This window comes from Ceratotherium simum, chromosome 17, assembly GCF_057802395.1.
Source record: "Ceratotherium simum simum isolate JZ-2026a chromosome 17, ASM5780239v1, whole genome shotgun sequence".
Taxonomy (NCBI): Eukaryota; Metazoa; Chordata; class Mammalia; order Perissodactyla; family Rhinocerotidae; genus Ceratotherium; species Ceratotherium simum.
In genome coordinates, this window is record NC_141916.1 from 44,758,780 (window position 1) to 44,774,205 (window position 15,426).

The window sequence follows — 15,426 nt, forward strand, 5'->3', positions numbered from 1 at the left end:
ACATGCTTGTAACACTGATCCTCCACGTCACCAAAAACAATTAAATTCTACCCAGTGACTCGACCTCAGGCAGGAACTAAACCTTCAGAGTTCTACTTCTCCATGGGATAAGACTGGGCAATTTTAATTTCCTCCTCTATATTTATGAACTCTTTAAAATTTCCATGATGACTATGTATTAGCTTTATAATTAGGCAAAAACATTTTTTAAACATTTAATTTTAGGAAAATTTCATCCCAAATGGCATAAGTTTTAAACATACTTTTTCATACTTAAAAGAGTAAAACCTCCACATCGATTCATTCTCCAAAGTTCACAGACAGGTATGCCTCTCATGAAGTAGTTAGTGCCCTTGGTGTTAAGGAACATATAATCAAAATGATGAGAGGAAAACTTGCACAGGAAAAAATTCAAAATAATTAAGTGTTAAAAGACATCTACTAAACAAGAGGAATAAGAGAAGGTTTCGTGAAAGTGGAGGGATTAAAGCTTGACCTCCAAGGGTGGTGGGGGGCCAGGTAGGGGGTTACAGCAGTGAGCCAAATGACTCAGGATCCTCAAAGAAAGGGAGAACCAAATGTCTGGGCTTGGCACACCAGGCAGTAAAAAGCCATTCTAAGTTCCTGGAAAAGGCAGTAATGCTTCTTTATTCAATCATTTAACAAACACCAATAAAAACAATCACATATGTTGTGAAAAGTACTGTTTTAAGTGATAAGAGGGATACAGAGACCTAACAAACACAGATCCTACCCTCAAGCAGCTTATTAATAAAACATCACAACAGCAGACAAACAGAAGACAGGAATCAGTAAGTCCCATAAGAGAAGGCAAAGGACCTCAGGAGATGAGTGGTGAACAGTCCAGCAGAGGAGACAAAGTGAGCCTTCCCAGAGGAGGTGGAACAACGAAAGCTGTATTTCAGAAAGATTACTGGAATAAAGGCTACCATTGGTCACTCATCAAGTTAAGGGTGATTTAACTATATTTCTCATTGAATAGTCACACTAAGTCTGCCACATAGGCATTAGATCCATTTTACAGATGAGGAAACTGAAGCTCAGAGATTAAATTACTTGTTCAAGGTCATTCAGCACATGTCAGGGTTAAGATTCAAACAGGTCTCAATGATTCCAAACCCAAGTTGTTTCTAGAATGCTGTATATACAATCTTTAGAGTGAAAAACATATTTATTTAATTCAATTATTTGACATACAATTTTAACAGAATTTAACAGACATTTCTATTTCCAGTCTTGTAAGAATTCCAACTGGCTAAATCCATTCATCACTTCCTGACAGCACTATTTGACTGCCCCCACTAACTCAATTATTCCTTCCTACTAAAGACAGCTATTACATTAATTTGATTAAGTAAGATGATAGCTTTTCATAAAACAGAAGTAGATCCTAAAGAAACCAAATAATCAGGGCGGGCCCCGTGGCTTAGCGGTTAAGTGCGCACGCTCTGCTGCTGGCGGCCCGGGTTCGGATCCCAGGCACGCACCAACGCACCACTTCTCCGGCCATGCTGAGGCCATGTCCCACATACAGCAACTAGAAGGATGTGCAGCTATGACATACAGCTATCTACTGGGGCTTTGGGGGAAAAATAAATAAATAAATAAAATTATAAAAAAAAAAAAAAAAAGAAACCAAATAATCAAAATAGCAAATCTGAGAAGATAAATATAATTTCTTCTATTTGAACAAACAACAATAAAAGAAAGTTTAACAAATATGGATTTTCCTAGCGCAGATGAGAAAGGTCAGAGGTAAAGAAATCAGCTACATACAAGGACACTGTCATGATTTAGGTGTGTGACAGAATGAGGCAAGTGTGGGTACAGAAGAAAAGAGGAAGAGGTGAATCCATAAGATATTTTTTTACGGAAGAAACAGTAAGATTATAATCAATACTCTGCCATATAGAAGAATGAATACAAAATAAAAGGCTCTGCTTACATAAAGATTTATGAAGTCAAGATGTACATTCATAAAACATTGAGAGAGAAAGAAAATATATAATAATGTGTTCAATCATCTCAGAAAGGGGAGAAATGTAGACTGATCACTGGAACGTACAGCCTTGAAAGCCAGAGGACTGTGATGGCCAGAGAAGGAAGGAGAAGGTATGAATCCCAAGCACAAGAAACATCACAGACCTACAATTCCACAGAATGGTAATTGTAAGTAATGACCAGAAGATTCAAAGAAGTTCAGACCTAGAAGGATTCTCAGAGATCACGTGTCTGTTTTTTGTTTTGTTTTTTTAACAGACTTCATTTTTTAGAGAAGTTTTAGGTTCACAGAAAAATTGAGAGGAAGGTACAGAGATTTCCCATATAAACCCTGCTGCCTCACACGCATAGCCTCCCCCATTATCAACATCCCCCCATCAGGGGGGTACATTCATTACAATAGATGAAGCTACATTGTCATGTGTCTGTTACACAGATTTGGAAAGTACAAGCCAGTGCACTGAAGTCCCCTACTCAAAGTCACATGGCCAGATGCTATCAGAACTAGGACCAAAATGCCTGGGTCCCAATCCTCTATCTTTTCCAGATAAACCACAATGCATTCAGCGAAGCATACAGGGCCAAGAACAAATTCCCTGCCATGCACTCTGTAGGACACCTAATTTCAGTTTGACCTATAAAAGTACTATCGTCAAGCACGAAAACATTTACCTTTCTTTAGGATGTAGAGAGAACTCTGCTTTTCTGTGAGACACCTTCAGTATTATTAGCTCCAATACCTACTGTCTGGACTCTCCATGCTAATCACTATGTCCCATAGCTTCTCTGTTTTATGTAATTACTAGTGTAAAACTTCAACCAGAGTATTCATCTGCAGACTGAAATTGTGACATTTTTCTTCCTAGAGCCAGATCCATGGAGGTGTTTTCACTGATAAACACCCATATTTGATCTTTGCCTAGCTCAAGAGATTTCCCACAGTATTTTTAAATGACTACCGAACAGTTAATAATAAATACAATGTTGACTGGCTCATCACTTGAAACAGGGCAACTGCATATCCTAATGATGAGCAAAGTTTGCTTTCCTTGACAAGAGTAAAGCATTGTGCTTTCCCAGTGATGTTTTCAAGTTTGATGAAGGGAAGTTTCTCAGGGGCAGGCCCTCCCAACTTCTATTGCTCTTGTCTCTTTCACAAAGACACGGATGGTACTGAGCACACAGTAGGTACTCTACATATACGTGTTGAATAGAAGAGTTTGAGATTATAACGATTGCCTCCTGAAGAATCAAAATTTGAAAAAAAGGAAAATAAATTCTGCTTATAAAGACAGAAGACTAAAATATGTTTCTTGCGTCTACTTTGGAAAATTATCAGAAGCATTTAAGTTTCACCCTTCATACTGAAGGAAAAAAATAATTTCCCTGAAAAGCACAAACATATACAGAGTTTGAGCTACTTCTCCAGACTGTCACAACCTACCTTTCTCCCTGAGTCCACAATACAAACTTAATTAATGATCTCCAAGGAAGGCCGGCCCTGTGGCTTAGCAGTTAAGTGCTCGTGCGCCGCTGCTGGCGGCCCGGGTTCGGATCCCGGGCGCGCACCAACGCACCGCTTCTCTGGCCATGCTGAGGCCGCGTCCCACATACAGCAACTAGAAGAATGTGCGAATATGACATACAACTATCTGCTGGGGCTTTGGGGGAAAAAATAAATAAATAAAAATTTAAAAAAATAATAATAATAATAATCTCCAAGGAAACATGAATATGTTCTTTTTTCCACCAGAGAATTCACAAGATTACTCTTTCTGGTAGACAATCTCATATCTTCAGGTAATGGGAGATCTTTAGGGTCTGTGCCCAGCAATCTCTGGGACCATGGAGAAGATACACCACGTCAATTTCCAAAATCATCATTAAGAGCACTGTTTGAGTATATTTTTCCATTGGCATTATTTGAATAAAATATGCTCCTTTTCAGATACAATGCACTTTTCAGATATATGCATCTACTCAACTGTCTTACCCTCCTGATTTTTCCAATGTCTTCACACACATTTTTAACACATTTCTTCACTTATCTCAACCAGAAAATAAATCTAACTTCTCCCCAAATTTGCTTATAGAAACTTTGCTAACCAAATATAAAAGATATGATATATAAAGATAATAATATAAAGGTAAAAGTGACAGAGAGATTTGTCTAAAAATAATATATAGTAATCAAAGATTCTCTGAACCTCTAATGAATCTGGGTCCCTCTACAGCTTCCTGCAGGGTTCTGAACCTGCAGTGTTCACAAGAACCATCTGGTGAGCTTGTGAAAATGCAGATTCCTGGGCTCCTCCCCTAATATGGCTGGTTAAAGCTATTGTTGGGCTCAGGAATCTGCATTTTTAACAAATAGCTCAGGTGATTCTGATTCAGGGCCACAGCCCAGCTTCTAGAAAGCTAATTAATGGCAAGGGAGGTAATGCAATGTTGGAATAAATCAGCATAGAGAGAGCCTGGGTTTCACTTCCAGTACTGCCTCTAACCAGCCATGTGACCAAGGTTTAACTTCCCTAGGTCTCTGTTTACTCGTCCCTACAGAAGGGTGTTGGACTGATGGCTAAGATGCCTTCCTGCTATGAAATTGTGACAGGTTGAAAAAAAAAAGGTAGCTTTATAAATGTGGACACTATCATTTTCCTAGAAAACACTGTTTGAAATATCCATAAGTAATATTTATTCAAGCATCTCTACATCGGAGATACGAAATCTCTATACCTTAAGTATGCCAGATATCTAGCTCAATGTCAAATGTTAGACACTTGAATGAAATCACACACACACACCCTCACTTTGTGGTGTGGGGGCAGGAGTGTGTCCACTAGGTGTTCAGTTGAAAATCTTATCTGAATCTGGATTATAAGAACAGTTAATATGGATATTTTTACCAGACATTAAAGACCGCAATCTTGACATCATCAACCACATTCCACAAGAACGAAGGCACCAGTTAAGTGGCACCGTTTTAGGAAGTAATTACCAGAGGCTACTCTCATCTCAGACATTGCTTTAGGGGAGGAAGGCCCAACTATACAAAGAGAGTCAGAAGTTGCAGCTGGAGTGTCTCAACATTTAAAAAATCTGTCGAGTTTGCCGGAGCTGAGATGAAACGTTTATCCTTCTCTTGCAACCACTTTGGTTTCCAGGGAACTGACTGTTGCGACTGAGGCAGGCTAGGAGGGGTACATCTGGAGACACACACACAACACACACCAAAGTTAACTGAAAAATTTCAAAGTGCCTTTTTATGCCTTTAACTCAAAGATGAACACGTTTCAAGGTGACCCAATCCTCAAGTGACAGGCAGTGTTTTAAAAGGGCCAGAGCTCTCCACTTAAACAATTTCTAGTGACATGTTTAAATCGCATCCTCAAGGGCTCTATCTGCTGTCTCATTTACTAGTCTTTCTTTCCTGGCAGACGCATCCCATTTTAAATGAGCACTTGAAGTCCGTCTTCCTTCCTAACAATTAAAATCCACAGGGCTTAGATGCTTAAAAATATTTTTTTTTTTTAACTTAGCAGGCACCATGGAGGACTTTTAATTATTTAATTAGACAACAAACCCAAATTATTACTTTACAGTTTTTTTCTATTTATCCAAACAGTATCAGAATAATAAAAGCCTCATCACTCATGCTTCTAAGCAAATGGTAAAAGCCTTCTACGGTAAAATCAAAGTTAGCGTTCACAAAAGGATGCTCAATTTAAAATCCAAAAATGTATGTAATCATTATATTGACTCTGTGTGTGTATTTCATACATAGAATATGAAGGATTTTTCTTCACTAAAATATTACTCTTAGCCATTATAGTAGAATGAGAAGATTACACTACCAATCTGAAAACTGGGTTCCTACAGTTAATGAAATAAGCCATGCTGGTTTTGCTCAGGTCCTTTGCAGAAACTACTCCCTGTCAAAAACATCCTTTCCCGAAAAACCTCCCCTGGACTGTCTGTGAAATCTTCTGTCTCTCTCCAATCTGATCACTCCTCTGTCGTCACTTTTATGTTATTGTAATGACTTACATGACTATCTCCCTTAGTTCACTGTGAGCTCCAGGAGAGCAGAGACCAGGCTATGCTCATCTGGTATTCCAGCCACCACCACAAGCAACAAGTAACAAGTGCCAGGAACAGCGGGCATGCCACATCAGTTTGTTTAAAAATATATTTTTTTTTGGTATAAATTTATAATATATAAAAATAAATTTAAAAAATTTATTCTGCTCCTCCTCCCCTTCCCCTTCCCTTGCTGAACAATTATCTTAAATGGGGAGACAAGGGGGGTTGAGCAAGGTAGACATTTGAGACAGGTCAGGATGGGGAGCCAGTATGGCCCAGAGTGAGGTATGGGAGCCCAAACAAATGAGGGGGGCTCTCACGCACAGGGGTAGCCCAGGGTCCAATGACAACACAGAGGGTGTCTGCACGAAGGGGCAGCCAGACACGGGGAGTCAAGACAAGCAAGGTAAGGAGGCTATCTACACGGAGGGGCAGCCTGGCGCAGAGTGCCACAGATCTCTTGGGGGTATCAATGTGGGCAGCAGCCTGATGCAGGGAGTTGGAGCCCAAGCAGGATGAGGAAGGCACCCAGCTTAGGGTGTCAGAGCCTGAGAAAGTCGAGAAGAATGTCTACTGGGAGTGGGGTATGGATAGCCCAGCAAGTGGAGTGTTTCAAATATGGAAAGGGAAAAAAGTGGAATAAATCCTGTAGCATTGGACTGGAACTGGAGGTATCAGTGTGAACTCGTTGTTTTCACTATACAGAGAGATGTAGATGGATGACAGATAAATACAAAAGTAAGTCTGTGTGTGTGTGTGTGGTACAAACATTCTCCAACTCTGTTAAGTGAGGGGCTTGGGAACATTGACACTCCAGTCACCATGAGCTTGGCTTCTAAATACCACTATTTACTAAAAGAAACACCCCTTGGAGAAATACCTGACTCCAGGACTGGGGCAGGGAAAGTATAAAATAAGCCTGGAATACCTTAAGCCAGAAAATACGCATGTACTAAAAAATAAAGTCAAAAAGAGAGAAGTCAGGCTTAAGGGGCCCCCATTAGCAAAATCTGAAACAATGTGAAAATTAAGTAATAATAACAATTATACCCATTGGGAAAAATAGGAAACCTCAAATACATACTAATATAAACAAACATAAATAAATTGGAAGTTTGCAGAGGAACAGGATACTTAAATAGTTTCAAAGTACCACCCCACAAAATACACATTAATTACAAAGGTTAAAAAGTAACTTTACAGTGGGGAAGCCTGGCAGACACCAGGTTAACCAAGTGATCAAAATGAACATCGTCAATAACGAGACAAATCAAAATCATGTGCTACCTAAGAGGATGCAATGAGAAGAACATAGCATCACTTCTGTGATATTCCAGCCGAAGATGCATAACCTAAACCTAACAACGAAAAAACACTCCAAACGGAAACCAAGGAACATTCTACAAAATAACTGGCCTGTATGCTGCAAAAATGTGAAGATCTTGCAAGTCAATGAAAGATTGGGCAATTATTCCAGACTGAAGAAGCCTAAAGAGACCTGACAAATAAAGGCAGCATGTGATTCTGAATTGCATCTTTTTGAAATAAAGGACATTATTTGGACAACTGGCTAGACGTGAATGAAGTTCCTGGACTGGATGGTAATATAATGTATCAATGTTAATGTGCTCATCTTGATGGCCGCAGTTTTTACAGCTGTTGAGGAAAATGTCCTTACATGTAGGAAATACTCAAGTATCCAGGGGTGGTGACACATCATGTCAGTCAACCATTTTCCTCAAATGGTTCAGAGGAAAAAGTTCTTTCTACTGCACTTACAACTTCCCTAAGAGTTTGAGATTGTTTTCAAGTTTAAAAAAAAAAAGTATAGCACAAAAAATTTTTGTTATTCTGGTTTATGATCAATACTCAATGGGAGGATAAATTCATCATTACCAATATCATAATTACATAAAAATAATTACTTTCATCTGGATTTGAATCTTACCGACTCTGAGACATTAAACAAGTTCTTATGCTCTCAGAGCCTTGGTTTTCTCACCTATGAAATGAGAATAATACCTACCACAAAGAGTTACTAGGAGAATTAAGGGAGATAAAGTTTGTAAAAGTACTCTACTAAACCTAAAGAAATATGCATATGTTAAGCATTGAGAAAAAAACATTGGATTCAGATACAAAATCCACACTAAAAATATTGCACAAATCAATTTTTCAGTCAAAATAAAATCTCAAGTTAACTCCACTTGGGAAATTCTCCACAGAAATCTAAAAATTTTTAAATTCTATTCTTACCTAATCTGACAGTCAAATTTTCACATGCCACCTGGTAAAGAATATGCTACCTTATGTTTTGTTTTGTTTTTAAGCAAGGATTGACTTTTGTAACCCAAAAACAAATGTTAATGCTTTTCTGTCTCACTAAAACAAATAAATAACAATAGAGTTTCTTGAAAGGTGATTTAGGTCATTTCCCACGTAAAATCTATAGACTCCTTAAACTGTTTGCCTTGTTTACAAACCAAAGACATTCCAGTTCTCAGGAAACTACAGAAGACCCAGATTTAGAAATCAAAAAACAAAAAAAAGACAAAGAACAAAAACAAAAAAAGACAGAAAAGTCATCTCAAATCAACAAAACAAAAATAACAAAAATTTTCAGTATTTCTTCTCTTTCTTTCTTTTTCTTAATGTCACACCAAGAGACAGGATTGATTTTTAAACCCAGGAAGCCAAAGTAAGCCCAAAGACTGGAGTATAAGGGCTGGGATTTTACTAAAACACAAAAAGACAAGAAAAAGAAAAAAAGACCAAAAAAACCCTTTACTTTGATCAGTTGGAGATCACTCCCACGTCCCCAGCCCATGATGCTCTGAGGCACATCAACACATCCACATGAAGAATTCCCAGAGAAAGGTTGGTTTTAACACGCCATCCCAGAAAATTTCTTCTTCAGTGACATCTAAACCTACTCTCATAATCCGCCAAAGTTTGGATATTTCCATTCTCCCTCAGGATAAACTGCATCTTCTCTGAAATTGCAATGGTTAAATGTGGTTATGGTAATAAAACAAAAACCTTTCATATGGACAGAGGCAAATGGAACCTAAGAGTCACATCAAAATTATTCACCAGCTTTCCGTTTACCTTTCCTTGCATAACAGTCCCCAGTTAGCACCAACAGACACAGTGTCTCGGTGAAGCACGCAGCGTTAGCACCAAACCACCTAGGTTTAAATTCTGGCTCTGCCACTTTAGCTCTGCCTGACTGGCTTTTGCCAAGTTACTTAAAACTCTCCATACCTCCGTTCACTCATCTGTAAAAGGGGGATCATAACATCATCTTCTTCACAAGGCTGTTATGAAGACTAAATGAGATGATAAAAAAGGCATTTAGCATAGTGCCTGGCACATCGCCAGAGCTCCATGTTAATCATTATCATCATACTCAGCATCTAGGCAGCGTCTGGCACATAGCAGGTGTTACATAAAGAATTATTGTGCCAGCATCCTGTGCTTTGCCTAACTTTAAGACTTAAGATTGCATTTCAGAAACTTAAAAATTAACAAAAGAAAAAACTGATAACTTTGCAGTGGAAAATCACCATCATCAAAATCAGAAGCGTTCTATACCAAAGTTAGGCCTTAGGAATAGCAGAAATGAGCTCCCTACATCCCTGATTCTTATCTAAGTTCTTAAAGGGAAAATAAAGGTTATAACGCAAGAGGGCCAAAACACTCTGTTATCATGATGCTCTTAAGGCTCAGTTTAGGTACATTTAATTTCTTAACTAGACAAAAATAGATGGAAAATAACTACATATCACATTTGCAATTATTTTAATTGTAGCTTTGGCGTGATGCCCAGCTCCTGAACGACCTAGCTCTGCGAAAGCAGGGACTCTCCTTGTCCATCTTGTATCCCAAAGCCCAGGGTAATACTACCCAGTATAATATTGGCCCTCAATAACTAGTTGTTGAATGAATAAATGTGCTTCGTAAAATGCAAAATCCCATCATGTTTCTTGGTTTGGCAACTAGCCAAAGGTGATCTCCTTTATCCACCTTTTAAACAAATAAGCTGCCCTTTCTGTTTGTTCTGACTTGGATCACAGAAAGTGCCCCTACAGAGCAAAACAGTCTTTACACTCCTCAGTAATTATGGTCCCTGATGATTCTGATTGTGGATATATGCTTAAAATAATCTCTTGTTAACGGAATGCAGGAAACCTAAAGAAGTGTCCCCATCCTTTCCCAATTAAAAATCAGAAAATCAGTTTTCAATTACTTATTTTCTGTTGTTTTTCAGATATCTTTGCAATTTTCCTTTTTGTACACAAAAGCTCACAGATATACAGAGAGATAAAGAGCAAGGAGATCCTTAGAAGTTACTGAATACAACACCCTTGTTTTTCAAATGCCTCCAAAGAAAATCACATTTGAAAGGAAGCTATACTGTCAACATCCTTCATAAGCCTCTTGAGATATCCCTAAAGAGAGAAGTACTGAAATCAAATTTTAATGATATTCAGAAAAGAGGAAGAAGGTGCAGTGCTTCAGAGCATCTGTCCACACAGGGGCCCAGGCGGATGTCCCAGTTCCCCCAAGCAAGGTGTAGGTCTAAATTCACTCCTTCATTCAACAGACATGTTCGAGGGCTGTCTGTGTGTCAGACTCTATTCTAGGTGCCTGAGATACTTAGTGGAGAAAAGAAAGATCACTGCCCAGGCTGCACCTACATCTTAGGCAAAAGTTAAGAGGCGTCTAGGAGAATAGAGAGAACAACACTGGTCTATTTTAACAGAATGCATAGGGCCAGAAATGCTCCATAGCTCCATAGAGATCATTAGGCCACTGGTTCTCAAACTTGGGTGTGCTTCAGAACCACCCAGGGGACTTGTTAAAATTCAGAATGCTGGGCTCCACACTTGGGGCTTCTAATTCATTAAGATCTCAATGGGGTCTGATAATCTGCATTTCAAATGAGCAGATAACGTTACTACTGCGGGTCCTCGGACCACACTTTGAGAACCAACTACTTAGTTCAAAGAAATCAAGTAGCTTGCCCAGAGCCACCGTCTATTCAACAGAAGGGCCAGATTTAGGGTTTTTTCCCTCTGACTCCAAACCTGTCAAGCTTCCTCTCTTTGAAGACACAGCTGCCACCTATCCCCTTAGGGCAAACACTACCCAAAGAAAAAGAGGTTTTTAGCTTTGAGTGGGATAAAATCGGAAATGAACATCTTAAATAGAAAATTTAGGCAGATAGTACTGATCACTAAACACTGACATAAAAATTAACATTAAAGTTAGAAGGTTTGTTCTTTCTTTCACATGTCCAAATGCCATGATAAAAGAATGTTTTCCTTGAAGGGTTTTATACAGAGGGTCAGGTTCAGTCTCAAATGAACCTATTTATTACAAAAAAAAAAAATCTACCAACTAGAAGTATATAAACTAAAATATAATTAACAGTGATTGGATTAGTAATAATTTTATAGTCTTTTTTGTGATGATTGTATTTTCTAAAAATTTTACAATAAACATGAATTCCTTCTGTAATAAAAAACGGAACGTTAATTTCTTTAAAAAAGAAGTTACAGTGTTTATTTAAAAAAGACTTTCAATTAGAAAATGCTATAAAAGTCATCAATTACTCCACTGCATAAATTGATGCTGAATGATTTTTTTTCCTAAGACATAAATAATTCAAATAACTTATTTTAGCATTTTAGGCTAAATCTGTCTGGATTGATTAATACAAGTTAAGGAAAAACGCCCTTGAAATATATCTGATTTTATCTAAACAAAGAGAATAAAACAAAACTACAATCATTTAAATAGCTGCATAAAAATCACATTTAGTATTATTCTATATAGCAATTGTTTTTCGTCTATACTATTACTTTTCAACAAATGAATGGAAGTGATCCTTTTTTACAAATTAAGAAAGCAAAAATGGTTTAATTGTATTTCTGAAACAAGAGTAAACAAAGTTTGGGGAAAATAATGTGTACAAAGTCACAGTGCCACATCCCTGGAGATAACAAGGTGAGTAAGAAAGACCCCACTCCATCCCTATTCCCTATCCACCATCTTTCAGGATCTCCAATCTAGGGAACAGTCCTTTATTGTCATATTCCAGAAACAACTAGAGTTTAAAAACATAACCTACTCAAGGGCAGGGACTAAAAGAGGGCAACCTGGTGAGGAAATCTACTGTTTTTGTAATGACACTCTCTTACCATTCAGCAAAAGTTCTGGAACACCTCTTGAAGTCTAGAATGTTTCATTAGAACAATCACGTTTAAAGAAAAAAAAAGTATATGTGTTAGGTATAATTTATAGCTAATACTCTCAAAATCAGACCCCAAAATAGAACTCTATATACTACTATTATTTATTAACCCATAAAATCATACACAATTTACAATAATTTATATAGTACGGAGACCTGACAACTTTTCCACCAGCACTTTTGGGATACACCTCCGTTAAAATTATCTGTAGAAATCCAGCATTAAATCGCACAGGGATTCTATTAAGAGTGGGTAAGGAAGGTTTTTATCTGGTTTTGTCTGTTTGGAGTCTTTTTGGTTCTCTGCAAGCAGGGAGCTAGAAGGTGAGAATCAGTGCATCGGCAGATGGAAGCCGAATCGCTTCCTACTCCCCCGGCTCACAACAATAAGGCGTGGGTGCCAAGGCCGGCGGAGTCACGTGCCCAGGAGTCTCGGCTCCCGGTTCGGTCTCCGCTTAGGGCGGCTGCGGCGCCGGCGCCACGCTTCCCCCCGGCGAGCGCCATGGGGCCACCCGGCCGGGGCGGGGGCGGTGATGGGGCGGGGAGGGGCGGCCCGCGGGCCCTTACCGAGCTCGGTGCCCCGGTTGCGCGCCGACATGGCGCGCGGCTGCAGCAGCGGCAGGCTCCCCTTCGCGCGGCCCTTCCTCCTCCCCGCGCGCCCCGCCCCGGGCCCTCTGGGGGCGGAGCCGCCGACCCGGGCCGCGCGGCGGGGACCCAGGCGCGCGGCTGGGCGAGGACAGCCTGCCGCCCCGCTCCCCGGTCCTCTCCGCGAGGGGCGGAACTCGAGCGCTCGCTGCCACACCCGGCTTAGAATCCTAGAGTTGCCCACTGAACTGAATAGAAACTTGTAGAAACTTTCACATGTAAGATTGCGTCACCAAAGGGGAGGGGTCCCTCTCGGTTACTGTCAGGGTGCAGAGCTCTGCAGCCCCACCCCCGAAATGGCAGCAGCGATCTCTCAGCCTTGTAAAGGTGGCCAGCGAGCAGCAAGGGCCCCAGGGCGCGCTGTGACTTCTAATCTGGACTTCATGACGAGAAGCACCTCCGGCGCCTGAGAAACGAAGGGGCCTAGGAGAGAGAAGACCTGGCTTCTTAGGCCAGCTGTGACAGTAATTCACTGTGACACTGGGCGCAATTGCCCTTCTAAGCTTTGTTTTCCTCATCCGTAAGAAATGGCTTTCACAATATCTTGGAGCTCTAAAACTCGGATTCTGTGATACTAAGGTTTTTTTCAGCCTGACTTTTCTGTGACCAGGAGGTTAAAATCGTCTGGAGTCACTCAACGTAGGCTACTAGTCAACTCATCTGTACCCACAATGAGACCTCTCCACTCTGCTGAAAAAAGGAAACTCCAGTTACACTCTACCATGAGCCAGTTACTGGGCTAAGTGCATTCAGAGGTAGGATAGCATTTGAGTCTCAGAACAGTCCCACCAGGTATACCTTACATCTCCATTGCTATACCTGCAGATGCAAAAGTGCAGAGAGGAATCCTGGTATAGTGGCAACGGAGTAGGCTCCCAATGGGTTAGAATTAATCTACCAGCAATTCCACTTAATAACTAGGTGGTTCTAGGAATGTTATTTATTGTCTACTTAGCTATAAAATGGGGATGATCAAAATATATTTGCCTCACAAAGTTGTATGGGTGTAAGGCACCTAGGACACGTCCTGGCACACAGGAGGTGCTCAACAAATGGAAGCTGTTACGGTCAGGTTCACAGCAATTATGGGGCTACATCGGAAAAGTAATCCTAGTCTCATTCCTCTACACTGAGCCGCCTCTTAGCCTTGTCAACACATAGCTATCGCTGAATATTTTGGATGTATCTAGATCCTATTCATACATATACAGTCGTCCCTCGGTATCTCCAAGGGGATTGGTTCCAGGACCATCCCCACCACCACCCAAATCTGTGGATGTTCAAGTCCCTCATTCTATAAAATGGCGTGGTATTTACATATAACCTACCCACATCCTCCCATATACTTTAAATCATCTCTAGGTTGCTTATAATACACAATACAACGTAAATGCTATGTAAATAGTTATACTGTAGTGTTTAGGGAATAATGACAAGAAAAAAGTCTGTACATGCTCTGTACAGATGCAAGCATCTAGGCCTTTCGATCAGCGGTTGGTTGAATCCATGGGTGTGGAACCCGATTCGTGGGTGAGAGCCGACTGTAGAATAGCCTTTTGCCTTTATTTTTATTTTAACGCTGAAAAAGAGAAAAGCAAGCCCTGAAAGCCTGGAGCTGACCTGGCAATCACAGCTGAGCTGTCATGTGCCCTAGTAAAACATAAATAATTTCACAGAACACCAGTATCAGCCAAGGTCATTGTGCCCCTGATGAATTAACAAAAGCAAGACCACAGGTAACCATGTCTGAACACAGAAGAAACATGAACACTGTTCCAAACCAAAAAAAATGACCAAACAGCCCACTGTAATATAATATAGGAGTTAATATAAGTTAACATATAAGTGACTTCACTTCTTTACCCATCAGTTTTAACCTCACTCCATTCTTCTTTTAGATAAGAATTGAGATGCCCTGTCATAGAATTATCACCACGTCCTGCCAGCATCCATCCAGAGCAATGGCCGGCCTCCTTGAATCTTCCCCAAATCACTGACCACAAGCCCAGATTCTATGTCATTTCTAACACCCTCTTACTGAGACACCTCAGTTTTCCATGCTGAGCATTTTCCCTTGTTGTAACAAGTCAATAAAACCAAATTTATCCAACTACAGGTGTGTTCCTGGTGGTCTTCAGCTGGAGAGCACTGACATGCCTAAAAGGTACAAAGACAATAAATGGAATTCTATTTTTAGGGGCAGATACAACTCTAAGCAAGATTCCATGCCATGCCTTATACATTCATGTATAGTGTAAATTTATTAAAAAAAAAAAAAAAGCTATGAGATCCTGACTTAGCTAAAAAACCAGAATCAGGGCGGGCTTCTACAGTAGACATTTTAGCAATATATCTGACAAGAATTTCTCAAGGACTTTTTCTAAAACTGACCTGTTTCACAGTACTAATCTGGAATT

At 39.9% G+C, this 15,426-nt stretch overlaps 1 protein-coding gene across 1 annotated transcript in view; it reads right to left on the bottom strand.

Moving 5' to 3' along the window:
• DERA (deoxyribose-phosphate aldolase) overlaps window positions 1–13,097 on the bottom strand; it is a 105,287-nt gene extending 92,190 nt beyond the window's left edge. The window contains exon 1 of the mRNA XM_087442702.1: window positions 12,932–13,097. Coding sequence (XP_087298828.1) covers window positions 12,932–12,962 — 31 coding nt within the window. The 5' untranslated portion in view covers window positions 12,963–13,097. The remainder of the gene's footprint in view (window positions 1–12,931) is intronic.
• Between the last annotated feature and the right edge of the window lie 2,329 nt (window positions 13,098–15,426).